Source organism: Dipodomys spectabilis, unplaced genomic scaffold (genome assembly GCF_019054845.1).
Source record: "Dipodomys spectabilis isolate Male_0828 unplaced genomic scaffold, ASM1905484v1 ptg000411l, whole genome shotgun sequence".
Lineage (NCBI taxonomy): Eukaryota > Metazoa > Chordata > Mammalia > Rodentia > Heteromyidae > Dipodomys > Dipodomys spectabilis.
In genome coordinates this window covers 1623016-1650868 of record NW_024871088.1, presented here as the reverse complement: position 1 = coordinate 1650868, position 27853 = coordinate 1623016, and the positions used below count along the sequence as shown (strand labels likewise).

At 37.3% G+C, this 27853-nt stretch overlaps 1 protein-coding gene across 2 annotated transcripts; it reads right to left on the bottom strand.

The window, feature by feature from the left end:
* Nucleotides 1-1582: 1582 nt before the first annotated feature.
* Vbp1 (VHL binding protein 1) lies at nt 1583-25902 on the bottom strand. Of its 2 annotated transcripts, XM_042667550.1 has the most exons (7): nt 25776-25902; nt 21749-21873; nt 18379-18445; nt 17028-17126; nt 4246-4384; nt 2462-2549; nt 1583-2202 (listed from the first exon to the last, which is right to left on the bottom strand). In XM_042667550.1, the coding sequence occupies exons 1-6, from the start codon at nt 25866-25868 to the stop codon at nt 2479-2481; spliced, it is 594 nt and encodes a 197-aa protein (XP_042523484.1). In that variant the 5' UTR covers nt 25869-25902; the 3' UTR covers nt 1583-2202; nt 2462-2478. The 2 variants fall into 2 exon arrangements, with proteins under 2 accessions (XP_042523484.1, XP_042523483.1); XM_042667549.1 differs by having other exon boundaries at nt 1583-2549.
* Between the last annotated feature and the right edge of the window lie 1951 nt (nt 25903-27853).

The following is a 27853-nucleotide window of genomic DNA, read 5'->3' as shown; positions in this document are numbered from 1 at the left end:
ATTAGATACATTAAGCTTAGATAGATTCTAAGCTCAATTAAAATTTCTTTCAAAAGACATCAAAGGATCATTGGAATCGATCACCACTGAGGGCCACAACAACCCATGTAACCACTGAGGAAATCCTCAGTGTTGGTCATTAGGGACTGCTAAAATATTCATCAACAATGACCTCAGTATTAGAGCTCTACTCACTGGTGCCAGATAAAGCTGTGAGTGCTCTCATGTCTCACAACCCCACAAGACAAAGTCTTTCTGCAGTGGTGACTGGCCCATCAAATGCATACGCATGAACAGAAGAATGTGAAAAAAACAAGGAGATATAACATCACCAGAAGAACACAGTACTTTCTGAGCTGACCTATGCTACAATGGAGATGAATAAAATTCCTAACAAGAAAAATTCAAAATTGTTTTAAGAAAGCTCAGTAAATGTTAAGATGCAGAGAAATAATTAAACAAAATTCAGAAAAAAATGACTAAAATGAGAAATTTAAGAGACTGATATTAATTTTTACAAAACTTAAAACGTTCTGGAGCTGAAAAAATACAAAGAGTAAAATTAAAATTTCAGTAGCAAAACTCAACAGCAAACTGATGGAGAAGAAATAATCTGTGAAATTAAAAATAAAGGTTCATAGAAAACAATGGAGGAAACAATGAAAGCTTACAGGATTTATGAATTTCTCAAAATAGATAATTTACATATTTATAGGCATTAGAAATGAGAAAAAGATAAAGGAGAATTATTTTTTTAAAATATCAGAAAACTTTCCATATCTGTGAAATGATTAAAAAAAAAATACTCAGGTATAGGAAGGTCCAAGATCTCCAATAAGATCCAATCCAAACCAGGCTATACTAAGATATAATCAAATTGTCATAAAAAATAGAAAATTCTTTATAGGAAGACACAAGACACAAATCATAATGAGAGCTTCAATAAACTAGAAATGGAATTCTCCCACGTAACTTAGCATGATAGGCTCAAATTACCATACCCACTTTTCTGTTGAGAAGTGGGCTCACAAATTTTGCTTCTGGAGCTGGCCTCAGTCTGCAATAGCATTCATACTGATAAAAAGCTTGTTTCTTCATATTTCTTATATTACTTAAAATTCATATTTAAATCTTTGTGGTAAAAACAAGATGTTCAATGAGGAGAAAAATCATTCCTGTTTAAATATTAACAGGGACATTTTGTACCAATACATTTGCCAAAATAAAAAAAAAATAGAACAATACTTCAAAATGCTTAAAAACGTTATAAAAATACTGGCATCAGGACCTTTACAATATAGGTGGACCATGAGGGATCTGTCCTCATGAATGGGATTTGTGCCCTTATAGAAGAGGCCCAAGGGTGTTTCCTCATCTCGATCAATCATAAGAGGACATAGTGATGGAAGAAGCCTTCCCCAAGCATGGAACCTGCTAACACCTTGATCATAGGACTTCTCAGCCTCCAAAACTAAGACAAATAAATATCTACTGTGTATAAGCTATGTCTATGGCATTCTGTCATAGCAGCCCAAACAGATTAAAGACAAACACAAAAAAATAACATGAAAAAGTATCATACTACAGTTTCAATATCATTGCTTTAATAACAGGAAATACAAGTACAAAAATATTGTACTAGTATACTTTTTATTACATGGAGATAGAATAACACATTTGTGTTTTTACCAGAATTGATATCATCCAATACTTTTGCCATAGTATAAATTGCTTTCCACTGAAATTTTTTTATTCCTATGCAGATTTATGAATGAAAAAGCTCACAATTCTTTTTAACCATTTCAGATTTACATTTATCCAAATATTCCTGTTCAAGATGCTTTGGAGAATGGTTTTGTAAAAAATACAGAATCAGCTATGCATTTCAAATGTGTAGTATCTCCCATTGGCCAAGATCTCCCTTATACTGGCATCAAAAAGACATTACGCACTTATGTGGGGTTAAAAGTGTTGTCTCAATAGTAGTTATTGGTTAGGTGGTAACTCATGAAATCCCATTTATACAACTGACAACACAACAGAAAGCAACATAATGTCTATAAGTATAAAGAAAAACAAGTTTACACATAATGAAACTGTAGTTCCTAACTCTAAAATAGTTAACCATATCAAATGAGAGTAACGTCGATTAATAAAGAAAAGTAAACTGCTAGTGCCCAGCATTCAGCCTTCCATAGCATACTTCACAGTTCCGGCCATTTCAGTTGAGTTGTCATTTGATACACCAAAAAAAAAAAAAAAAAGATAAAAAAACAGCATTAATTTTGTTGGGAAGTATGAAATAATTTTCTGTACTATTTGAAATATATTTTGTTTATAAATAAATAAAATGGGTGTTTATCTTAAATTTTAATCATTCTTGTTAAAAAATAAAACTAATGTCAACCTTTAAAGGAAAAACACATATATTTAAAACAACATGTTTGGAAAACTGAATCACATTTTTTGTTGTCAGCATTATGCTTTGCTCTTGGTAGAATCATCTTTGTTTCTTCTTTTTACATCCCAATTATAAACCCTGGCCATATCTGTAAGAATTGTCAAGGAAAACACAAATATAATTCTCAAAGTAATATATGAAATGGCTATTTACTCATACAATTTGTTTACTGAATCAAAGACACAGAAATCACACATATGTAAATATAGGCAAAAAACTAGTGTTAACAGCCGTACTGCTTATACTAATGTATTAACTTCTAAGAAAATACATGAATTAACTTCTACCAAAACCAAGACAAGACCTCCAATCCACAGCTGTTCAGCATATCAAGTCAACTATAGTATTACATTTAATAAATGTCCTAGATACTCTCAACATTCTTTAGCGTCAAAGTCTTACTCTGCTGCCTAAACTTGCCTTGTACTCCTGGACTCAAGTGATCCTCCTGTCTCAGCTTTCTAAGTAGCTGGACTATGGTTCATGTGACTATGTTGAGCTTAGTTTTAAAAGACAGGCCTTCATCCAAGAAATCAATAACCCAACTCATATCCTCCAATATTTAAAATTAGTATAATTATCAATAATTTTATCTCTTACCCTTCCTTTGGTTTAGAAATTCTATAAAGCCGGGGCTGGGAAGGTAGCTCAGTGGTAGAGCGCTTGCCTTGCATGCCTGAGGCCCTGGGTTCGATTCCTCAGCACCACATAAGCAAAAAGAAAAAAGCCGAAAGTGGCGCTGTGGCTCAAGTGGTAGAGCGCTAGAGCTGAGGGACAGCACCCAGGCCCAGAGTTCAGGCCCCACGACCGGACCAAAAAAAAAAAACAGAAATTCTATAAAGCCTTAAATAAGATAAGTATGGTCAGGTCCTTCATGTAGCTTAGATGGCAGAACTCTCTCCCCCATGTCTGTACACTAATAATGAATGGCATTTCTCTAAGCTTAGAGGACTCAGATTATTTCTTTTCTTTAAGTTCTTATAACTACGACACTGGATCTTGTTTCTCTCTCACATTTACCATCTTTTTCTTTCCACAAGTACCAGTCTTTTTAAGTCTTTGTCATTTCACAGCAGAATAAAGTCACCGCATAAACAGAGCCATCTTCCCTCACTCTAGCACTAACCATGCTACAGCTCCTATACTTGAAGAGCTCGCAATTAGGGAAAAAATACAAAGTACTTTGTGCAAGAGCAGTAAGTAAGTACAGAAGAATAAAGTACCTTGAAAGGCTCAGAAACTTTAAACTGCCTGGTATTGTATACATGAACTTACTATTTGCTATGAAGCTTATCACTTGGCTATTTTACTTGTATAGGTGTAACGGAGAAAGACTTTGCCATTCTTTTTCCCCTTAGTAATTTGCATACCCCATATGCAGGAACACAAAAGGCTCAATAAATGCTTATGAAATTAAATAATTAGCTATACAGGTATCTTGGGAAAATATTTGAAAAACCCACTTATTTACCAATGTTAAAGTGTAGTTTCTACATCTCTGCATTTCAAATTCATTAATCTATCCATAAACCACTTAAGTACTGCTTTCAAATATTTATTAAGCAATGCACAGTGGCAAGAGGGTCGCAAATTCAAGGCCAAAATACTAGGTTCCTGGCTAGCCTTGCCACATGGTACATAATACTCTCAAAAAATTGTTATTTAATATCTTATAAAACTTACAAAACCTGAGAGTAAGAGTAAAGTCCTTCTTTCCATTAGACAACAAAATCACTTATGCTTAAAAATATTTCTCCTTTCTTCCTTTTTCTTTCAAAGGATACTGACTTCAGTAGTAGTAAACTGATCTCGAAGAAAGTCAAGGTCTTCCTCAAGAGAATCAAGATTCTTTGTAGCAGTAGATAAATTCTTTTCCAACAATGCCTGAGCTTCATCAATGTCATATTCAAGCATTACATTAGCCTGAAGAAGAGAAAAAGTCATGAGAATTACTCATTTAGACAGTGCTTTACAGATTACAAAGTATCTGTAAACTATAGCAGTCAGGCTAAATCCAGCCTTCTGCTTTATGCTTTCCTGCTACAGTGACAAGAGATGACAGTTGGAACAAATGCCATGTGGTCTACAAAACCAAAAATATTTACTATATGGCCTTTTACAGAAAATTTGCTGGCTGTCAGAGAGTATATATGTACATTATATAGTTAATCCTCCTAACAACCCTAGAAAGTCAAACGTTACTTTCTTTACAGTTAAGAGAATGGAGGCACAGAGAGGTGTGGTTACCTATACTTACAAAGCTAGAAAATAAATGAAAGAATCAGACAAAAATAAATGAGTCAGGATAAGAACCAATATGTTTAAATTCTATCTTTCTACTACATCCATCACACTACACAGTATATATAAATCAACAGTTATTCCGGAGCTTTAGATATATTATTAATTTTTAAATCTTTCAAGATATTTATTATCTTTATTTGATTAGATAAAAAAAAAACAGTTAACTTACTCCTGACTACATTCCACAGGGGCAAAGGCAAGGTGATACATCTGGAATTCTAAAGATTTGCTGTTAAAACTGCCAATATTCAGGGACACAGAAACAGACATGAACAATTCTAGGCACAAAGAAGGTACTAAACATGTATTTGCTGACTGAATAAAAGTAATCCAAAATATATTTCTAATTCTGGACCCCAAATCGCATTCCTGGAGGTCAATTGTTGTTTCTTATGATTTATTTTCCACTCATTTTTCTACACATTAGTTATTTTTTACAAATAAAACACAGAATACACTTAAAGACATTTCAATGATGATGAACAACCTTCATCATTCTTTCAACCCTGGTGCGCCAAAGATTCTGCTCTGATAGTTGTTTCCTCAAACACAACTTTCTGAACCTCTCCACTTGAAAATGTATCTCAAGATTGACATGCCTAAAACACAATTCTAAGTTAACTCGAAAACCCAGTTCTCTCCATCCACCTCCAGCCTCAATAGATCCCTCAGCTATCCACCCGATGGCCCAAATCCTAAATGCCATCTTCCTTGGCTTCTCTTTCCCTCACACCACATTCCATCAGCCCAATGGGTCAGGAATATTCCATAAATAAGACTGAGACAACAGGGAGCTCCCTATTACAGATAGAGCCAATATCACACTTCATGTGATGATGAATTCTAAATGGATCAGATACTTACATGGAAAGAATGACATCATCAAAGTACTAGGCCAAGGCAGAGATAAATTATTTTGTAACACTGGAATAAAAATGATCTTTCTTTCTAGAACACAAAACCCAGAACAAAGTCAGAAGATAAACTATGATTAGGAAAAACGTAATTACTTTTCCTAATATGTAGAATACCACAAATTTTTAAGCAAAAGGCCAGTAGTCTGTATTCCAATAGAAAACTAGACAAAGGATATGAGCAGAGTTGATAGTGAAGAAATATAAGGCCTAAGAGGATGGCTCAGTAGTAGATTTCACTCTGACCCCAGATTTCATTCTCACAAAAGGAGATACAAATAACTCACAAACATTATAAAATGATACTTACCTTCAGCCAATAATAGTAACACAAATTGAAAATAAAACTTAAAAAATATTATTCACTTTCAGATTGACATAGGATTAAAAAGTTTGAAATACATCACCGTGCCATGATGATGACAATACAGGACTTAAAATGTTGGCATGAAAACTTATATTTTCTCTGGAGGACAATATATAAGTACAATATAAATAATAAATACAATATAAGTACAAATGCCACATACATGCTTATGTAGAATCCACACAAACTAGATGCCTCGCTGTACCATCTGCTATATCAAAACAAGAGCTGAGAGCTGGAGGAGTGGCTCAAGTGGTAGAGTGAGCAAGCATGAAGCTCCAAGTTCAAACTACAGTACCAAGGGGGGAAAGCCCCACAAAACCCAAATATCCATCAATAATGAATGCCCTGTTAAGCATATTTTGACGTATCTAGACAATACAGCCACAAAAGATGAAAAATAATTAGGTGCTCTCTTCATCCTACTATCCAAAGATCTCCAATATACACCGTGAAATAAAGAAGACATAAAGCACAACAGTGTGTGCAGTATTGTCATCAACTGTGTAAAATGAGGGTGAGACAGTCTTATTTGTCTATGCATGTATAAAATTTCTGTGAAGAATATCAAGAAATGAATAAATGACTACTTAAAAGGAAGATGCATTGTGCTAGTGAGTAGGCTTTTTATTGCCATGGTTTTAATGTTTGTCTCCCAGAATTTATATAGGAAAATTAAACATTAAATTAATGTGTTCACTAGCCTTGAGCCGAAGAGCTGAGGGAGAGTACTCAGGCCCAGGGTTCAAGCCTCATGACCAAAAAACAAAACAAAACAAATTCATGTGTTAAAGGTATTTGGAGGTAACCTTTAGAAGATAGGTAGCTCAGATGAGGTCAAAAAGATGAGGTCCTCATGATGGCATTAGTGGTTTTATAAGAGGAAGACACAAGCTAGCATGTTTTGTTTTGTCTGATCATGTTATGACTCAATCCACATTCCTCCCCAGATGCCATCACCATTCTCTTGGAGTTCTCAGCCTCTAGAATCATGTACCAAATAAACCTCTATTCTTTACAAATTATTCAGTCTGTGTTATTCAGCTGTAATATCAGAAAATGCCTCAACAGTTCTTTTGTATTTCTTCTTTGTGTGCTATTACTAGGGCCTGAAATCAGGGCTTGTACACTGTCTCTTAGCTTTTTTCACTCAAGGTCAGTACTCTACCATATAAGCTACACTTCCACTTTGGGCTTTTTGCTGGTTAACTGGAGGTAAGTGTCTCATGGTCTTTCCTGACTGAGCTGGCTTTGAACCACAATTCATTATTAAAGAAATCAGAGTATACTTATTAACCTTCTACATGCCCCAATTCAGCATTTAACTGTGAAACTTAATCTCTAAGTAATGATAGGTAACTAAGTTAACTTATCAATGCATCAGTTTCTGCCTCTATAAAATAAGGGATGATTGCTGGTGGCTCATGCAAGTAATTCTAGCTACTCAGTGATGGTGGCTCATACCTCTAATCCTAGCTACTCAAGAGGCTAAGATCTGAGGATTGCGGTTCAAAGCCAGCCCAGGCAGGAAAGTTTGTGAGACTCTTATCTCCAATGAACCACCAGAAAAGCGGAAGTGACACTGTGGCTCAAGTGGTAGAGCACTTGCCTTGAGCTGAAGAGCTCAGGGACAGTGCCCATGCCCAGAGTTCAAGCCCCATTACTAAGGAAAAAATGGATGATGAAAATTTATTCACAGCCTCCTGAGTAGCTAGGATTACAGGCATGAGCCACCAGCACTTGGCCATTTTATAGCTTTTTAATCAGACAGAAATGTATTCTCTAGGCAAAAGATGTACTAACAGCACTCAGGAGGCTATGTCAAAAACATTGCAAGTTCAAGTCTCAGTTACACAGTGAGACCTTGTCTCAACCAAGGGCTGGGGACATACACCAGTGATTTATGTGCTAGGCTCAGAGTTCCATTCCCATCACCACTAAAAAAGGCAAAACAAAACAAAACAAAAACCAAAACACTCATTAAAGACAATAACAAAAACATATTTGTAGTGCCAAGAAGAAAACAGCTAATCTGAAAGTGATTTGTCCAACCACATATATACTACATATAGCCATTCAAAAGGGAATGGAAAACCAGCTAAAGTTCCTGACATTCCTTTATAAAGTCTTTCATAAGGCTATTGTATTCACTGTAAACCCTAATTCTACATTGTTAGTGTCACAAGCTTTTCTCTCACCAGCTACCATTGCAGTACCAAACCCATACTGAACCGGCCTTCTTTCTGTTCCTTCAGGGTAAGTCCTTCTTCAAGGGCCTATAAACCTGCTGTTACAATGCCTAGAAAAGCTTCTTGCACAGGTAGTTCCTTTGATCCCTATGATATCAGTAAGGAATAGACAAATGGAAGGAAGGAACAAAAGAGAACCTGGAATTGCATCCAGGCAGACAGGGAAACAACAAATGGCAAACTCAACAAATGATGATGGGACCATCTACTTGAGGGAAAAAATCAAAAGATAACCTTCCTTCAGAGTGCTTATTAATTTCCAGATTAATTAGAGCTCTAAATTAAAATAAAACCAAATACTAGAAGGTTATAGAAAGATGGTGGGAGTGGTGGCATTTGGTTAATCTCAAGTCACTTTTTTTAAAACCCACAGAAACTAACACTAAAAATCACCACATAATGGCTGTGTACAGGTACATCACACCTGTAATCCTAGGTACTCAAGAGGCTGAGATCTGAGGATGGTGGTTCAAAGCCATCCTGTGCAGCAAAGTCTGTGAGACTATTATCTCCAATTAAGGTGGAAGTGGAGCTATGGCTCAAGTGGTAGAGTGCTAGCTTTGAGCACTAAAATTCAGGGACAGTGCTTGGACAGCCTCAGGACTAGCATACACACACAACAAAATCACCCCATAAGACAGGCACCAGTGGCTCACACTTGTAATCCTACCTACTTAGGAGGCTGAGATCTGAGGATTGTGGTTCGAAGCCAGCCCGGGCAGAAAAGTCCATGAGATTCTCATCTCCAATTAACCACCAAAAAGCCAAAAGTGGAGCTGTAGTTCAAGTGGTAGAACACTAGCCTTGAGCGAAAAAGAGACAGTACCTAAGCCCAGAGTTCAAGTCCCAGAACTGGCACACACACACACACACACACACACACACACACACACACACACACACACACACACACACACACACACACACACACACACACACGGTATAACACTAGCCTTGAGCAAAAAAGAGTACCTAAGCCCCGAGTTCAAGTCCCAGAACTGGCATGCGCGCACGCACACACACACACACGTGGTATAACACTAGCCTTGAGCAAAAAAGACAGTACCTAAGCCCCGAGTTCAAGTCCCAGAACTGACACACACACACACACACACACACACACACACACACACACACACACACACACACACACACACACACACACACACACACACACACACACACACACACACACACACACACACACACACACACACACCCCATAATGCTTGAGAGGCAGAGACTGTGGGGTCTCATTGAGGCCAGCCCAGGCAAAACAACTCAAGAAATTCCATCTCAATCAATGGCTGATTTTGGTGGCATGTGCCTGTCAGGTCAGCAATGCAAGGAAGCCCAAATAGGAGGATTATGGTCCATGATGGCTAGGGCATAAAGTGAGACTCTATCTGAAAACAACCAACACAAAAAAGGGCTGAGTGGCTCAGGCTCAACTGGTACAGTATTTCTAACAAGTGTGAGGCTCTGAGTTCAAACCTCAGTACTTCAAAAACAAACAAAAAAACAGTAGATATGAGAATAACATATATCTTAAAAATTTGGGTCACAGCAATGTTATTCACAGTAGCCAAAAGGTAGAAATATACCAAATACCTAACATGTATAAACAAAATGTAGTTTATATATAAAGGCAGTATTTTGGAGGCAATGAGGCAATGAAACTGCCACATGCTTCTATACGGAAGAATTTTGAAAATATTAGCTTGTGAAAGAAGCCAGACCACAGGATTATATACTATATGATTAAACTAATATGAAGTGTCCAGCATAGATATTCCATACAGAAAGAAACTAAATGAGTAGTTTGCAGAAGATGTGAAGCAGGGGAAAGAATACAGAGTAAATACCAGTGGGTAAAATATTTCTTTGCAGGGAGTAAATAAAATGTCCTAAACCTAGATAGAGATAATTAAGAACAAAAATAAGAAAACTAGACAATGTTTACAAAAGGATGACTAGGTTCTCTACAAATACTACAATGTAAGCATGAGAGAAGGACAGGCCATTGATGGCTTATAAGATATGCATGGTAGGAGCATTTATCTGTGCAGATAAGCCAAAGGAAGCAATAAATTATCCAGAAAACATGGAATTCCAAAGTAACCAAGTGGATATACAAAATATCAGTTCTAAGATTCTTATACATATGTATGAAGTAAAATAATGAAATAGTGAAACCTGTTAAAATCATTTTTAAAAGAGGAAAAGGAGGGATAAGAAAACATAACAGAGGATGGATTTGGTCAAAGTATATTGAATGTATGCATGAAAATATCACAAACTTCTTTGTACAACTAATATATACTAATAAAAATGTAAAAAAAAAGATCAGTAAGCTAATTGGATAATTGAAAGGCAATAATTTTAAGGCATGCACAGAAAAACAATTGCAGCATGTTGTTTTCTATAAATAAATGCTAAAACAAAGTTGAATATAAATGTAGACTAGTTAATGAGGAAGGCTGGAGTGAGGAGTAAAGGGAGGTGGGACCTAGCATGTATAATTATTATTATTATTATTAATTATTAATTACACCTTTAAGAAGCTTGAAAAAGGCTTGTGTGTTCCCAGAGCAGGTTGGGATGAGAGTAAAGTCTGAAGAGATAGAGAAATCTAGTTACTATGAACTCTCAAACTAGCCCTAAAATTCCATACACATAGGACCCCATGCTGAAGAGAACCTGCTGGGAACAGCATTCAAATAGAGGCAGAGACAGCAAGACAAAAATATAGGATGCTGAATAATGGCAAGAAGTGGGGGAAGGGGAAGTTCAAGGAGTGAACAATACCAGGGATCACAACTGCTATGATTTTAATACTTTTCATAAACCACCAAAAAGGAACTTGAATGTCATTCCTACCTTCTAAAATTACAGGAAAAGTTAATTTTACATAAAAATGTTCATAGAAATAAAACAAAGTCGGGGCTGGGAAGGTGGTTCAGTGCTTGCCTTGCATGCATGAGGCCTTGGGTTCTATTCCCCAGCACTATATAAGCAGAGAAAGCTGGAAGTGGTGCTATGGCTCAAGTGGTAGACACTATCCTTGAGCTGAAGAGCTAAGGGACAGCACGCCCAGGCCCACAGTTCAGGCCCCACGATTGACAAAAAAGAAAAAAATAAAACAAAGTCAAATCGAATGTAAAGTTTTAAGAAGAACATAAAGGAGTCCTTGGATTGTATCTCAGTGGTAGAATGCTTGCAGAGTATGCACAAAGCCCTAGGCACCACAAAAAAGGGAGGAAAAGTGTGGAGGGAAGGGGAGGAAGAGCTACAGGGTGGAGGAAGGAACAGAATAACATCTTTACAAACAAAACACATGCTAAATGCCAAAAATAAATGACAATTATAACAATGTATTCCTCACATTAAAAATATTAGATATAAAAAAAACATAAAAGAAATTAAAATCAGTATTCACAAAGGATTTATAAATAAAAATATTACTTCAGAAATGATGACTGAACTGGACACAGACAAGTAATTACAATCCATGATATCTTAAAATATACAGAATATGAGTAATTTTTAAAAAAATAAAATAAAAGTACAGAAAATGGGTTAAAAAGAAAGTTACAAGCACTGAAGTATAATAAGAATCCTCAAAGGAAAAAAAAAACAAAGCTAGAAATCAAAAGAAGTCTAAACTCTTCATCTCAACACTGTACAGCTGAGGAAATGAACCCAGAAGTCTTTTGAGCATCTAGGTAAAATAACAAGTCACTTATAAAGGGGAGAAAAATCAGTTCTTCAGGCTTTTTGACAGTAATGTTTTGTGACAAAAGAAAAGAGAGCAATATATAAAGTACTGAAGGAAATAAAATGTAAGTTAGGATTTTATATCCAATAGACAAGGTGTCAACATTCCAGAATTCAGGGAATATTGTTCCTATAAATCCTAAAAGAGCTGCTAGAGATTATCAGATCATCAAAACAAAAAGACAGTGATGTGCATTCAGTACCTATTTACACAGAAAATAAGAATGAAGTGTGAGCTAGGTGACAATGGCTCACACCTGTAATCCTAGCTACTCAGGAGACTGAGATCTGAGGACTGCAGTTCAAAGCCAATCCAGGCAGGAAAGTCCACGAGATTCTCATTTCCAATTAACCACCAAAAAAACCACAAGTGGAACTGTGGCTCAAGTGGAAGAGCCACTAGCCTTGAGCACAGAAGAAACTCAGGGAAAGAACTGAGATCTGAGTCCAAGCCCCAGGATTGAAATGCATGTGTACACACACATGCACTCACTCCCCCCCCTCTCTCTCTCCCTCTCTCTCTCTCTCCCTCTCTCTTTCTCACACATACATACACACACACACACACACACACACAAGAATAAAGTGTATGTCAATGGAATATTATGCAGCCATTAGAAAGGACAAAATAATGGCATTTGCAGGGAAATGGATAGAACTAGAATAAATCATGTTGAGTGAAGGGTAAGCCAAGAGCAAAGAGACAAACGGCACATAGTCTCCCTGATAAGTGGATGTTAAATCCAAAACGTAAGGTGATACAACAAAGTAAACAAGACTGGAGAAACAAAGGACTTCCACTCATCTGGTTGAATCATTACTAAATAACCCCATGCTGCTGACCACATAGATGGTATATATGTGCATACCAGAGGGAAACTGGGAGGAGGACACAGAACTAGAGGGAAACAGGGAAAAACATACAACAGTGAGACCCAGCAGCTTCACTGGCCATTGATCAAAATGAACTAAGCAACTCAATGGCAGCAATGGGAGAGAGGGAATGAGTGGGAAAGAGGGAACAGCTGACGCTATGCAAAAGGAAAGGAATATACGTATCACCCAATGTGAAAGAAATAACTGTATTGTCAAAGCTCACAGAACTCATAAACTTTATAGGCCATGATAAACAATTTGCCCCCATGAAAGTTAGAATGTGTTTGTGACCTTTTTTTTTTTTTGGGGGGGGGGGGGTCCGGTCGTGGGGCCTGAACTCTGGGCCTGGGCACTGTCCCTCAGCTCTTCAGCTCAAGGCTAGCGCTCTACCACTTGAGCCACAGCGCCACTTCCGGCTTTTTTACTTTTTGCTTATGTGGTGCTGAGGAATTGAACCCAGGGCCTCAGGCATGCAAGGCAAGCACTCTACCACTGAGCCACCTTCCCAGCCCTATGTTTGTGACTAAGCATCAATATCCCACAATACTGTGAAACTTGTGAAATTATGTAATCACTTAATCACAAAGAATTTGTAAAAAAAAAGAGAGAATAAAGTGTATGTGAGAGAGAAAGAAAATGCACACACAGTGGCTTTGTGTCGCTTTGTATCCCAACAGTATCGGCCAAACTTTGTAAAGAATGGAAAAGACAGGGAAAGCATATAAAAAATGTTGGTGGATACAGTGATGGGTGATATTGTTCTAAGAACATTTTATGTGTAATAAGAAGTAAAGCAAATGAGTAACGTTGTCCAGTCTAATTTTATCACTCTTGGTATTCTGAAAACCAGAATTCTTGGTTAGAAAAAAAGTAGAAACAGAGCAACAAGTTAAAACTCTGTTGTCCTAAATTTAAATTGGAAATGGTATGACTTCATGAGTTACCACACACAAATATACATATCGATTTACACATTTGTATATAATTTCATATACAAAGTAATGTAGGCCAGCTACAGTCTACTGGTTGTTTCTCAGTTGAACCTAAGTGATAATTGAGCTATTAATTTACAATCCATTTTTTGTAGTTTTCTGAAATCTTGGTACGTATTTAAACATGCATACAGAAAACAGGAAAATTATGATACAAACCTAGTACCCAATAATAAATCAGCAAAAGTGAGGAGGTGAATACAAAGGAAGTATCTGTCAATAAAAAATCAGATAGTGCCAAAGAGGAAGTACAACTACCTTTTGACAAGGGAAATTGATGGAGTCCTGAGGAGGGATGTAACATGATCTTAAACTGTCCCCCTAAAGATATATTGAAGCCTTAACTCCTGTTACCTATGAAAATGACCTTATGTGGAAAAAAGTACTATAGACTGAACTATATCTTCCTCATGTACAACAAAAGGTGAAAGGCTAGCTTTCAGTACCTCAGAACGTAAACCCATTTAGACATACAGTCTCTACAAAGACAACCAAGTCAAAATGAGGTTGTTAGGGTAAGGTTTTAATCCAACGTGGCTGATGTTCTTACAGAAAAGGGAAATTTTATAAATATATACACATACATGTGGATGATAGCAGAGTTAAGTGTAATTTCTACACACCAAGAAATGCCCAAGGACTGTGCACGAACACCATAAGCTAAGCGAAAAGACCAGAATAAATTTTCCCTCATAGCCCTCAGAAAGATCTAACTCATTCCAGGGTTGATCTCAAGACTTCTGAGTTCCAGGAATGTAGGACAAACAATTTCTGTTGTTAAAGCCATACAGTTTGGAGCATTTTATCACAGCAACTATGCCAAGCTAACATAGACATTAACGCACAGTCTTGGCCACAAAGATGGCTTGGATTAGGGTTGTAGCAGCAAGAAAGTGAGAAACTTAGTTCCTCAATATCTTCAGAAGATATTAGCTAATGGACTAACTGAGAGCTATAAGAAAGAGAAGTATCAATGAGGACTCAGAGGTTTTTGGTCTTAGCAACTAGGTGAAACTTTTACTAAGATGGATAAAATTGTGTGAGCTGCTAGTCTATAGGAGAAATTTGGATCAAATATTGAAATAAGAAGTATAAAACAAAAAAAAGATGAAGACAGCTGAAAGAATTCAGCAAAGAAAATAAACAGTTATAAAAAAAACATAGCAGAAAAAAACAGAATAACTAAAAAGGTAAATCATAAAGAAATGAAGAATAGTCCAGAGGAAATCACACAAAATGAAAAAGACCAAATATTTGAAAATGGTGGACATGATAAGATACTGAAAACAGAGAAGATTCAACATATGCCTGTGTATTTCTGCCAAAAAGTAATAGACAAAATGAAACAAGGGATGGGAATGTGGAGAGTGCTTTCCTAACATGCTTGAAACCCTGGATTCAATTCCTCAGTACTACATAAACAGAAAAAGCCAGAAGTGGTGCTGTGACTCAAGTGCACTAGCCTTGAGCTGAAGAGCTGAGGGACAGCGCCCCAGGCCCAGAGTTCAAGCCCCATGACAAAAAAAAAAAGATAATAGACAAAATTTGACCAAAATGGCATTCATACTGAAACACACACACACATAATCAGCTTTCTGGAAATAAATATTTGAATCTGTAAACTAAAAGGTCATGTGGGGAGAGGGGGAGTTGGGAAAGTGGGGATGGTAGGGGAAAAACAAAGGAGGGGGTAACAATGCCCGATAGGAAATGTACTCATTACCTTACTCATGTAACTGCAACCCCTCTGTATAGTATCATTACAATATATATATATATATATATATATATATATATATAAATAATGGTCATGCAATTTCTACCCAAAAAAAACCCCCCAAAAATAAAACTGGTCAATATTCTGGTAATGTTTAAACTGAATTAAAGCCTTAGTGTTCAAAGAGCACTGTATATATGCTACAATGAAACCTCCTACTATAAATGTATGTTAACTCAAACATAAGATAGAATATGCTGGAGAAAAAAAAGCATAGTAATGAACACTGAATCCAAACCGGCATGAGATGGTTAGAATAAAATGTAAATGTTAGTTGGGTGCTGGTGGCTCATGCCTGTAATCCCAACTACTCAAGAGGCTGAGATCTGAGGATCATGGTTCAAAGCCAGCCCAGGCAAGGAAGGCCCTAAGACTCTTTATCTCCAATTAACCACTGGAAAACTGGAAATGATGGTATGGCTCAAAGTAGTAGTCTAGCTTTGAGGGAAAAGAGCTCAGGGACAGTGCCCAGGCCCTAATTCAAGCCCATGGCCAATAACAACAACAACAAAGTGAATGTGTTGTATAAGTTGAAATCTTCACTGCTAAAAAAAGGATAGAGAAGGGAATTTCCTGGTGCTAATCAGCATATCACTTCTTAGGAGTGATGCTATAGGACAGTAGCAAGGGAAAATCCTCCCAGTGGGAGAAAGCTAGAAAGCAGTACAAATGGTTTACTACTTCGTATCAGAACTTGCCTAAGGTAATAAGACCCACAGAAAGCTAGCTGGGATGGAGGAATGAGATAAAATAGTAGACAAGATCCATGAAATCATCTAAAAGTGAGTATTTTTTTTATTGTGAAAATACTGTACATAGGGGTTACAATTACATGGGCAAGATAATGAGTACATTTCTTATCAAGCACTGTAGCCTCCTCCTTAAGTGAATATTTTTTAAATGGACTCTAACCTAAAGGTCTTCATAATCATCTTTTCCTCTTTTCTTCTAGAGGGACTTTTCCAGAGCTATTAAACTCTTATAGGGAGGAAACATCTATTAATCAAAAATTCAGCAGTATTTTCTATTTCTATTCCTTTCCTTCTGTTATAAAACTAGTGAGATAAAACATTAGTTGGAGAAGGTTGGATCGTTTTTATCATGATAGGGATGTTAGAAACATGTTTTTTGGGTGCTATCTTCATTATATTTCTAAATCCAGTCAGTTTCTAACATAGACCACTTTAATTCTAACCCTGCATTCCTTTGACAGTCAAAAGATGGACATTTTATACATCTCAAGTACTACTATTTTGCTACACAAAATGCACTGGTTTACAAGTATGTCAGCCATGGCTATATATACTTACCCCCAACCACAGACACACTTTATCAGTAGGAGGAACCGAAGCTTTGCAGTACAGGTTATCTGCCAATAAAAATCTGGTCTCCATTGAATCGGGGGACTCCTTTAAAAAAAAATGACAGAACCATAAACAGGACAGATTGATATCAGGGTTATAAAAGAGAGATTCCATGGCAGAATGCTAAGGATTTAAAACTATACCATAATGCAAACTAAGTAGAGTTGTAAAAACAAGGCCAGGTGCTGGTGGCTATGGCCTATAATCCTAGCTACTCAGGAGACTAAGAATTGCAGTACAAAGCCAGCTGGGGCAGTAAAGTCCATGAGACTCTTATCTCCAATTAACTACCAGAAAACCGGAAGTGGTGCTATGGCTCAAAGTAGTAGAGTGCTAACCTTGAGGAAAACAGCTTAGGGACAGCATCCAGGCCCTGAGTGCAAGCCCCATGAGCGACAAAAAGCCAAAACAAATAAACTACTACTACTACCACCAGTGCCAGATGTCTAGCCATGGAGTCTGGCTCAACTACTTACTGTGTAAATTTGGCATCTCAATCTATGTCTATAAAACAGTAGTTCCTACATCTATTTAAAAAATGGGGGGGGGGTATTAAGTACTAAGTGTATACACACACATACCTATACAACTTGGTATTCAGAGTGTTAGATACATATTACATAAGTGCTATATACAAAGTAGTTATTTTATTTATTATATAATTATTATATATTTACATAATGCTTCATATGCCCAGTTTCTGAACTTTCTTAAAAGTTCACCACATGTTACAGTAGACGTGTAAAAAATATCCTTCCAGTACAATAATAAATCCTATGTGTACACAATCTTTTTAATATGCTTATGAAATTTAATCTTTATAGCCCATTTTTATTTAATGAATACTAGACTAACACTGGACTAAGACATAGGAGACTCAAATTTAGACCTAAATGTAATCAGTTAACGTGACACTGGTCACAAAACTAAATTATGAATTGAGAACCTGAAAAGGGTAATCACAAAGATTTTTTTCTAGCTGTATAGATCTTCTTAGTGAAGATGACCAAAAAAAAAAAAAAAAAAACCATTTTCTTTTTATACCTAAAACAATTTCTAATTACATCTGAGTTCTGCTAACACTACACAGAAAATAAGCCAATTATGAGCCTTAAAATTAAACTGGGCATTTAGGGAAAGGCCACAAAACCACATTTCACAAAAGCATACTATCCATAATAGTTATAGAGAAGCAGACTAGATCCTATAGTGGAATTAAATACCAGTAACCAAGAAAGACAGGCTGCAGCCAAAGCATCCTGGTTCGCTCATTTTTACAAACAAAAATGTAACTTACTTTTTTCTTCTGCATGTATTTTAGAATTTCTAAAGTCTGCTTAATTTCAGGAATCTGACTTTTCAGTCTGTGGACAAGAATAAAGGATAACTTAGTATTTTGCAGCTAAAAATACACTATTAGCTTTGCATTTTCTAGTTTCTAATGTCAAAAATAATGGATATTCAAACATAGTCTTAATTTGAAACCACTGTTCTCTATCCAATGCTGTGTAAACCTCCTCCTGGTGAGTGCACAAACATAGCCAAATGTCAGGTAAACCATAATGACATTTTCTCAGTATATACTTTTGTCATATTGTGAAAAAAATATATAAAATCATCTGCCTGTCCTCTGAATTGCCTTAGATGAATCACTATCTACCAAAATGACTGCTACAAGGTAAAAACAAAAAAAGAGAGAGACAAAAATGGCCAGAGTTGGGGGAGAGGGCTGAGTTGTGAAGTGAGAATAAAAAGTACCGCCAACAATCACTTTGTTTACCCCACTACCTGATGACAGTAAAGACAGTCAAGAGTAGAGGAAATAATCCCCCAAGTAAGAGTATCTGTTTGATTGCTGTATCCTAGACTATAACACCAGCAACATTTCTCCACTCCTACCCACTAGGAAGAACTTAAATTATCCCTGCCTCCACATAGATTATCGGTCAAAGTAGGTAACATCCCTGAGGGAATATGAGCAGATAGAGAAAAGAAATGATAGTCTAATAAACTTAGCTATAACAAAATAAATAAAACAGACTCATGAAACAAAATAGAGGCTGAAACGGGAAAATTTTGAGTTTGAGGCCAACCTGGGCTACACAGAGTTCCACACCAGAATAAATGGCTCAACAACTTGCTTTTTCCAAGAAATTTACCTCCTGGTAAAGAAAGACACACACACACACACACACACACACACACACACACACACACACACACACACACACACACACACACACACACACACACACACACACACACACACACACACACACACACACACACACACACACACACACACACACGCACACAGACGCATCTCAAAAGATACAAAAATAGCCTTTAATAAAACAACATACTGCTGATACACACCTGTAAGTTCAACACCAGAAAGCTGAGGCAGGAGGATCCCAACTTGGAGCCCCGCTTAGGTTACATAGTAAGACCCTGTCTCAAAAAAAATTCAGTATGTCTTCACAATAAAAGTTTTAAAGAAAGTAGGTAAGGCTATATACAACAAAGTCATAGCCAACATCACAAGAAATGTTTCTTGTGATTTCTTCTAAAATCAGGAACAAGACAAATGTTCCTATTCTCATTGTTTTTACTCAATATAATACTTGAATAAGAGCAACTATCTAAGAGAAAGAAATAAGGAGGGAAGGCGAGGAGAGGGAAAAAAGAAAGGGATTCAAATAGAAAAGAAATCCAATTATTCCTTTTTGAAGGTTATATGAGTTTATACCTAGAAAATTCTAAATACTCTCAACCAAAGACTTAGAAATGATAAATTTAGTCAAGTAGCAAGATACAAAAATCAACATACAATAATCCATAGCTTTTCTATAAAATAATGAACTCACTCAAATAAATCATGTAAACAGTCCGGTTCACAGTAACCATAAGGAAATAAAACTAGAGCCGGGCGCCGGTGGCTCACGTTTGTAATCCTAGCTACTCAGGAGGCTGAGATCTGAGGATCGCAGTTCAAAGCCAGACTGGGCAGAAATATCTGTGAGACTCTTATCTCCAATAAACCACTAGAAAACCGGAAGTGGCACTATGGCTCAAGCGGTAGAGCACTTGCCTTGAGCTGAAGGGCGCAGGAACAGCGCCCAAGCCCAGAGTTCAAGCCCCGTGACCAAACAAAAAAGAAAGAAAGAAAACTAGGAAAAAAGGCAAGTCAAAGAGGTTCAAGACTTCTGTAATAAAAACTATAAAACATTAAAGAAAGAAATTGAAGAAAACTATAGAAAATGGAAGGACTTTCACCCCCTAAATTCATGTACTGGCAGAATGTTGAAATGTTAATGTTAACTTGGCTATATTAATTACTTTAGTGCTCAGGCCTTGAGTTCAAGCTTAAGATTGGCACAAAAATAAAAAATGCAAGGCCTTAGTTTAAAGCCCAATACTACCCAAATAAATAAGTTAATTTTTAATCTAAAAGAATGTGCAGAGCAAATGAAATAATAGACAATCTACAGAAAAATATCTTTGTCAGCTATTCATCAGACAAGGGATTACTATCCAGATTATACAGAAAGAATTCAAACTATTAGACCAAACAAGTTAGTCAATCAATAAGTGGACCAACTGTATGAACAGACATCTATCAAAAGTAGTACAAAAAACTCATAGAGGTCATAAGTGTTATAGACCACGATAGACAATTTGTGTTTGTGACTTTAACTTAAGCATCACTATCCCACAGTACTGTGAAATTTGGGAAAGTATGTTATCACTTAATCATAATAAAGAATTTGAAAAAAAAAAAAGTAGTACAAATGGCCAACAAATTCAAGAAGATACTCAACATCCATAGCCATCAAGGAAATGCAAATCTAAACAACAGATTCTTATTGCAGTCAGAATGGCTACTGTAAAAAAAAAACAACTATGAAACCGCCTTGTACTATTAATGTACAAAAAAAAAGAAAGAAAAAAAAAAAAGCACTATTGCCAAGAATGTGGAGATATAAGACCCCTTATGCACTACTGGTAGGAATGTAAATGAGTATATTAAATCTTAATACAGAAACAATAGAGCATCTTCAAAAAACTCAAAACAGAACTACCACATAATTCACTGCTTAGTATATACCAAAAGAAAAGTAAGTCAGCATACCCATGTTCACTGTTGTACTATTCATAGTAACCAAGGTAGGTAATAAGTCTAGGTGTCCACCAAAAGATGACTAAAGAAAATAGAAAGAAAGCACAATATCTGCATATCTGCATATATGGATATAACACTGTGAAACCATTAATGTTTATAACTAATATGCATTAATTATAATAAAAATAAAAAACTAATTTACTGACATGATACCATAGGCCACCCACAAAGAATGTGACAAAACAGAAGTTACTATGTGCTTCCATTTTTATCAAGTTCAAGAACAGACAGAACCAATTTATAGTGAAACAAAACAGCTATCTTTTGTTTTTGTGACTGGAAAGTAACACAAGGGGAGTTCCTGGGATGATAGAATATACAGATCCCAGCAGGAACCAATTCTGGACAGACTTAGATATCTTCTTCAAAATTCATAAAACTTAGTACCTGACACAGGGACACTTTTCGTATATGTAAATTATATCTTGTTTTAAAAAATGTTTAAGCCATTTAAAAAAAAAAAACTTAAGAAATTTTTATTTACCTCCTTTTCTTTTGAGCAAGGTTGAGTTCCATAAATTTATACTTCTGATATTGTTCATCCAGCTTCTTCAGTACTGTATCTGCAGTCTCATTGCCAGGCTGTTTCATGAAGGAATCTACATCTTCCTTAATAATCAAAAATAAATAATACATTACAAAGTTTAAAATTCATACCACTACTCTGATCTTTTTTATTATTTTGATTTTAAAATCTAAAGGAAAATGCCAAACCAGGTACCAGTGGCACATGCCTGTAATCCTAGCTACTCAGGGGGCTAAGATCCCAGGATCATGGTTTACAGTCAGCCTAGTAGGAAAGTCTGTGAGACTCTTATGTTCAAGCCAAAAGTGGTGTGGTGGCTCAAGCAGAGTGCTAGCCTTAAGCACAAAAGCTCAGGGACAGTGCCCGAGGACTTGATTTCAAGCCCCAGGACCAGTACACACCAAAAAAAGGTAGATTTTTTTAACTAAAAAAAATCATTTAAAAAGTTAGAGATCATTTCAGACAGTACACATATGTTATATAACTAATTTAGTCTTTAATTTTCCTCTTACTTTACTATAAATGGTTTCTCTATTCCCTATGTGGTCCCAGTAGTAAATATGAAAATTACCAGAATCAAGCCCATTGCCTATTCATATGCCCTAGTCATAGAACAATTTAAGAAGGGGCTGGGAAGGTGGCTCAGCGGTAGAGTGCTTGTCTTGCATGCATGAGGCCCTGGGTCGATTCCTCAGCACCACATAAGCAAAAAGAAAAAAGCCGGAAGTGGCGCTGTGGCTCAAGTGGTAGAGCGCTAGCCTTGAGCTGAAGAGCTGAGGGACAGCGCCCAGGCCCAGAGTTCAGGCCCCACAACCGACCCCCCCTCCCCCCCAAAAAAAAAAAAACAGAACAATTCAACAAGCTGCCAAAGCTATTAGCTTCACTACTAAACTTTTTTTTGTCAGTCCTGGGGCTTGAACTGTGGGCTTGGGAGCTGCCCCTGAGCACTTGAAGCACAGCACCATTTCCAGTTTTCTGGGAGTCTCAAAGACTTTCCTGCCTGGGGGTGGCTTTGAACCACGATTCTCAGAACTCAACCTACTGAGTAGCTGGGATTACAGGCGTAAGCCACTGGCTCCTGGCTTCATAACTAAACTTTAAAATTTAACAAATTCTCCCATAGAAAATAGGTGGGAAACACTGGGGCCCATGGATTGTATAAAGCTAGCAAAAATCATCTAGTATATAACTGGACAGGCTATTTTTCTTGGCTTCCTAAGCAATCTACCTGTACTGATAATTTTGTATGGCCCATGAACGATGGTATAAATATCCAAATGGCCCTTAGCAGATAAAAAGTTCCTCACCTCTTCTATATGGCCCCTAGGTTCCCAACACAAACAACAAATATTTCCAGTAACTGAAATAAAGTCAATCCAAAAAACCCAATACAATCATCTTTTAAAACAAGCAGAAGAAAAGCAGTAACACTGGCCAACTGTAGTGACATTGTAATCCTAGCACTTGGGAGGCTGGAGCAAGACAACTGTGAGCAGGCCAGCCTGAGTTACATAGTGAGACCTGTCTTTTTTTTTTTTTTTTTTTAAGGAACAAATTGTAAAGGTAAGGCTGAGTCAATTACTGCAGTCTGTGTGAAAAGATAATCACCTTCAGAAAAAGATCAATGCAAGAATGAAAATTAACTCAGTTTTTGGTACATGGTACAGGTTGTCAAGAAGGAAGTCCAATGAGAATTAATCACAGCAGCACAGGATGTTGCTAAAAAGACAAGATCTGCCAAATTTCAACACTAGCTTCACTACATAGACTTGAGGAAAGTTATTAATCTCTCCTTGCCTCAATTTCCTTGTCTTGAAATAAATGTACCTTTCCTCACAGGAGATTATGTAAGTTAGTATGTATAAGGTGCTTAGAAAAATGTGTAACACCTATTAAGTGTTCAACAGACATTAACAATGTGATGTGGGGATGAAAGTACCAAGAATTTTGTTCTCTGGTAAAGGTCAGGAAAAATTACAGGAGTAATATCTGAACCAGTTGTTCAAAACTAAGAGGACAACAGACAAGGCTGAAAAAAACAATAGAAACAGAAAAAGAAGAAAAGATTACTGAACCTATGGGGATGGAAAAAATATCATGTCTGACTAGAACACTACCTCCTATTATTGCAGAAACTAGCACTTACTAAGTGCCTACTATATTGGCCATATTGAAAGCATGTTTTGTTTCTTATGACAGCTCTGTAAGTAGTCATGTCTACTTAGAAAAAAACAGGCTGAAATCAAAGTCATGGGTAAGCAGGAATTGGAAAGCAGGTTTTATACATTCAACTACTTAGAATCTTTCTACAATATAATGTGACTCATTATTTTGGAAACATAAAACTAATTATGGAAAACTGGGTTGTTTATTACATTGTTGGTAGAAAGTTTAAAGTTTAGAAAGAACCCACAAAATTTAGGGGAAAATGTATTTTTAAGACTTTATGAAGCCATATGTACCAAATTCATCTTTCTGAATTAGATTTCATAGTATTCATGTATGGATGTTGTATTTGAGGCACTACAGAAATCAATTATGCACTTATCTATCAGGCACTGTGCTAGGACCAGGAGAAATAGCACAAAGTTCTGAGTATTACCTCACTTTCTTCCAAGTAGCAGAGCAAGAGTACAGATTTGGAGCCCTACAGAAAGCCCAAGTTCAAATTCTGGATATCTCAAGTATATCCTGATCACAGAGAAATTGCTCAAGGGCTCTGTTTTTTTTCGTATTATCATCAGTAAAATGAGAATGACAGTACAATTGCGTCGTAGAGTTTTGTAAAACTCTTAAATTAGAAAAAAACTCTGAATTATTGAAAATTTCATTTCTGTAAAAAAATATCACTTTCGTGATAGAAATGGAGTAGGTCTGAGAGAAAACAAAAAATAAGGAAAATAATCACAAAGTCCAACTATCAAATGCAGATATATAATGTAATGTACAGTCAAAAAAACATGACCTTTTGAAGGATGAAGTACGTAACAAAAAGCAGGATATACCTTTTGGCTCAAAACTACATTAACATTTTACAGTAGCTCAATACAATTAAATGAGGAAAGACAAACGATGATGACCTGGAAAGCCATAACAGAAGTTTTGGCCCATTATTCAAGTGTTTTTTCGAGAATATTGGATAAGAAATGTATTCATTATCTTGTTCATGTAACTGTAACCCCTCTATACAGTATTTTCACAATAAAAAAAACTTAATTAAAAAAAAAAAAGAATAGCTTCATGAAAAGCTGGGGCTGATCGGTTCTACTTGGTTCTCTCTGAACTTGGATTGCTCTCCCTGTTGGATAAAACCTCTGAACTGAATCCCCTACCTCCTCTCTCAAATGCATACAAGTCATTCTCAACTAAATTGTTAGAACGATGCTCCTAAAACCAAGTGTGGTTGCACGGTGACACCTTGTTCTGCTGACGGCAGAATCTCGCACCCTTCCTAGCCACACACCACTTCACGCTCACCCCAAGCAGCGGGTTTTCCCTCAGTCGCTTTCCACTTCCCAGGAAACAGACCACTGCATTCCTCAAGCTGACCGACCAGGGGCCATTCGGCATTCACGCCTTGCCACCAGCTGCTCGGCTTACTCAAAGTGCTCGAGGTGGCGACGTGTATCTCTCCAGCATCTGGGCTGAGTCGCCAGCTCCTCAAAGCCTCTCTAGCTGGGGACCTCTGGGAAGTGGTGAGACCAGCAGCGTTGGGGCGGGACGCCCCGCCGGCCTGCGCTCCGGAACCCTCCCTCCGCGGGTCATCACTTCTAAAACCCTTTCAAAATGCGTTTCTTCAAGGCCATACCCAGAGAAGCCCACTCCGCCCACAGACGGAAGCTGAGGGACCGGAGGGAAGCGGACCGACCGCTCCCTACCGGAACCTTTACCTCAGCCCCGACTCCCAGTAGTCCATACTGGGGTGAGGTTCGCTAGGCGTTCCTCGACCTGGAGCCAAGATACCAGGAAACAACGCAACACTTACCACAAACACTGCTTCAGGAATCCCCAAGTGAAGCCGCCGCCCGGTCCCCGACGCCACTTCTTCAACGGCAGCACCTTCCTTAGCAGCCGCCATCTTGAGAAAGCGAGCTCCGGATTGACTGCCTTGAGAGCCGTTGGTACCTGGGGTCAGTGATTGGCTCGCCTGACCTAAGGGCCCGCCCCTTTTCTATACGTGCTGATTGGCTGTGAGCAAATGAGTGACAAACGTAGAACGAACTTAAAGGAAAAAGCTGGAACTTCCAGGAAGACCAATAAGGGCTCCAGGGAAAAGCGAACTGGAAGACTTCTTTTGAGAGCCGGCAGATCTAAACCCTGGGAATTTGAGCCACGCCAGATCCCAACTCAACCCAAAAGAGTAACCTCCGGCACGACTCCAATCTTCTCTGGCACTCGACCTAATCTGGCTTGTAGATAAGATAGCTTGAGGGGGAAGAGAAGGCTGGGCTTTTCAGGACCCGACATTCGGGAAACTTTCTTGCCCTTTGAAAGGGAACTTGTTTTCTGTCTGTTTCCAGTGGAGCCTCCGGGACTGTAGTAATAAATACCCAGACCCAAGCACCAACTTTTCTCAACTTCAGCCCAAAATTTTCAAAATCCTAAGAACTCTGCCTAAGCAAAAGTCCCCTTTAAAAGCAAGTTGCAAGCCTTGCAGTGGTGATTCTCACCTATAATCCTAGCTATTGCGGATCCCTTTCAAAGCCAGCCAATTAACCACCAAAAAGCCCGAACTCGAGGCATGGATCAAATGGTAAAGCACCAGCCTTAAGTGAAAAAGTCAAACAAGAGTGCATCAAAACACTGAGTTTAAGTCCTAGTACCTGCACACACACAAAAAGAGTGCCCATAGCTTCCAAAATTTTGAATCTCAAAAGTATGGAATGCCAAAGTGATTATTTTATTTTGAAGATGTGGATGGTTCAGTTCAGCGTGCAGGAAGATCACCAATTTTTTCCATCTCTGAGTCTGAATCCTTTTGCTTTTGTACCTCTACTTGGACTACATCTGAGTGAAAGAAAAATAGTTAAGTAAATCTTTAATCATTTCTACACCTTCTTTGTGGTTATAAAATAAATTATGAATGTTCTCATATAGAACTCTGGTCATTTTTTTTCTCAGTATCTAATATCTGAAAACTTACTCCTTCTAAAACAGATCCAAAAATTGTGGTATCTATATACAATGGAATATTATGCTGCCATTAGAAAGGACAAAATAATGGCATTTGCAGAGAAATGGATGGAACTAGAATAAATCATGTTGAGTGAGGTAAGCCAAGAACAAAGAGACAAATAGCACATGGTCTCCCTGATAAGTGGATGTTAAATCCAAAAACATGATACAACAAAGTAAACAAGACTGGAGAAACAAAGGACTTCCACTAATCTGTTCGAATCATTACTAAATAACCCCATGCTGCTGACCACATAGATGGTATATATGTGCATACCAGAGGGAAACTGGGAGGAGGACACAGAACTAGAGGGAAACAGGGAAAAACATACAACCGTGGGACCCAGCAGCTTCACTGGCCATTGATCAAAATGAACTAAGCAACTCAATGGCAACGATGGGAGGGAGGAAATGAGTGGGAAAGAGGGAACAGCTGACACTAAGCAAAAGGAAAGGAATGTACATATCACCCAATGTGAAAGAAATAACTGTATTGTCAAAGCTCACAGAATTCATAACCTTTATAGGCTACGATAAACAATTTGCCCCATGAAGATTAGAATGTGTTTGTGACTTTAACTAAGTATCACTGTCCCACAATACTGTGAAATTATGTAATCACTTAATCACAAATAAAGAATTTGCAAAAAAAAAAAAAAAAAAAGATTAAAAAACAAAACAACAAAGGGACAATCCTTATCAGTGTTTCACTGGGAGTCTCCAAGGGAACATAATTAAAAGCTTATTTCCAGAGTCTACTTTAAGGTAGTCTATCTGAACCATGCAAAATGGATAATTCATCTCCTGCATCTTACTTCTATAAGTGATGCTGTACCTCAGGGTTCAGCAGGGCTCCTTGAAACTGCGTGAATATGATCGAATTGCCTT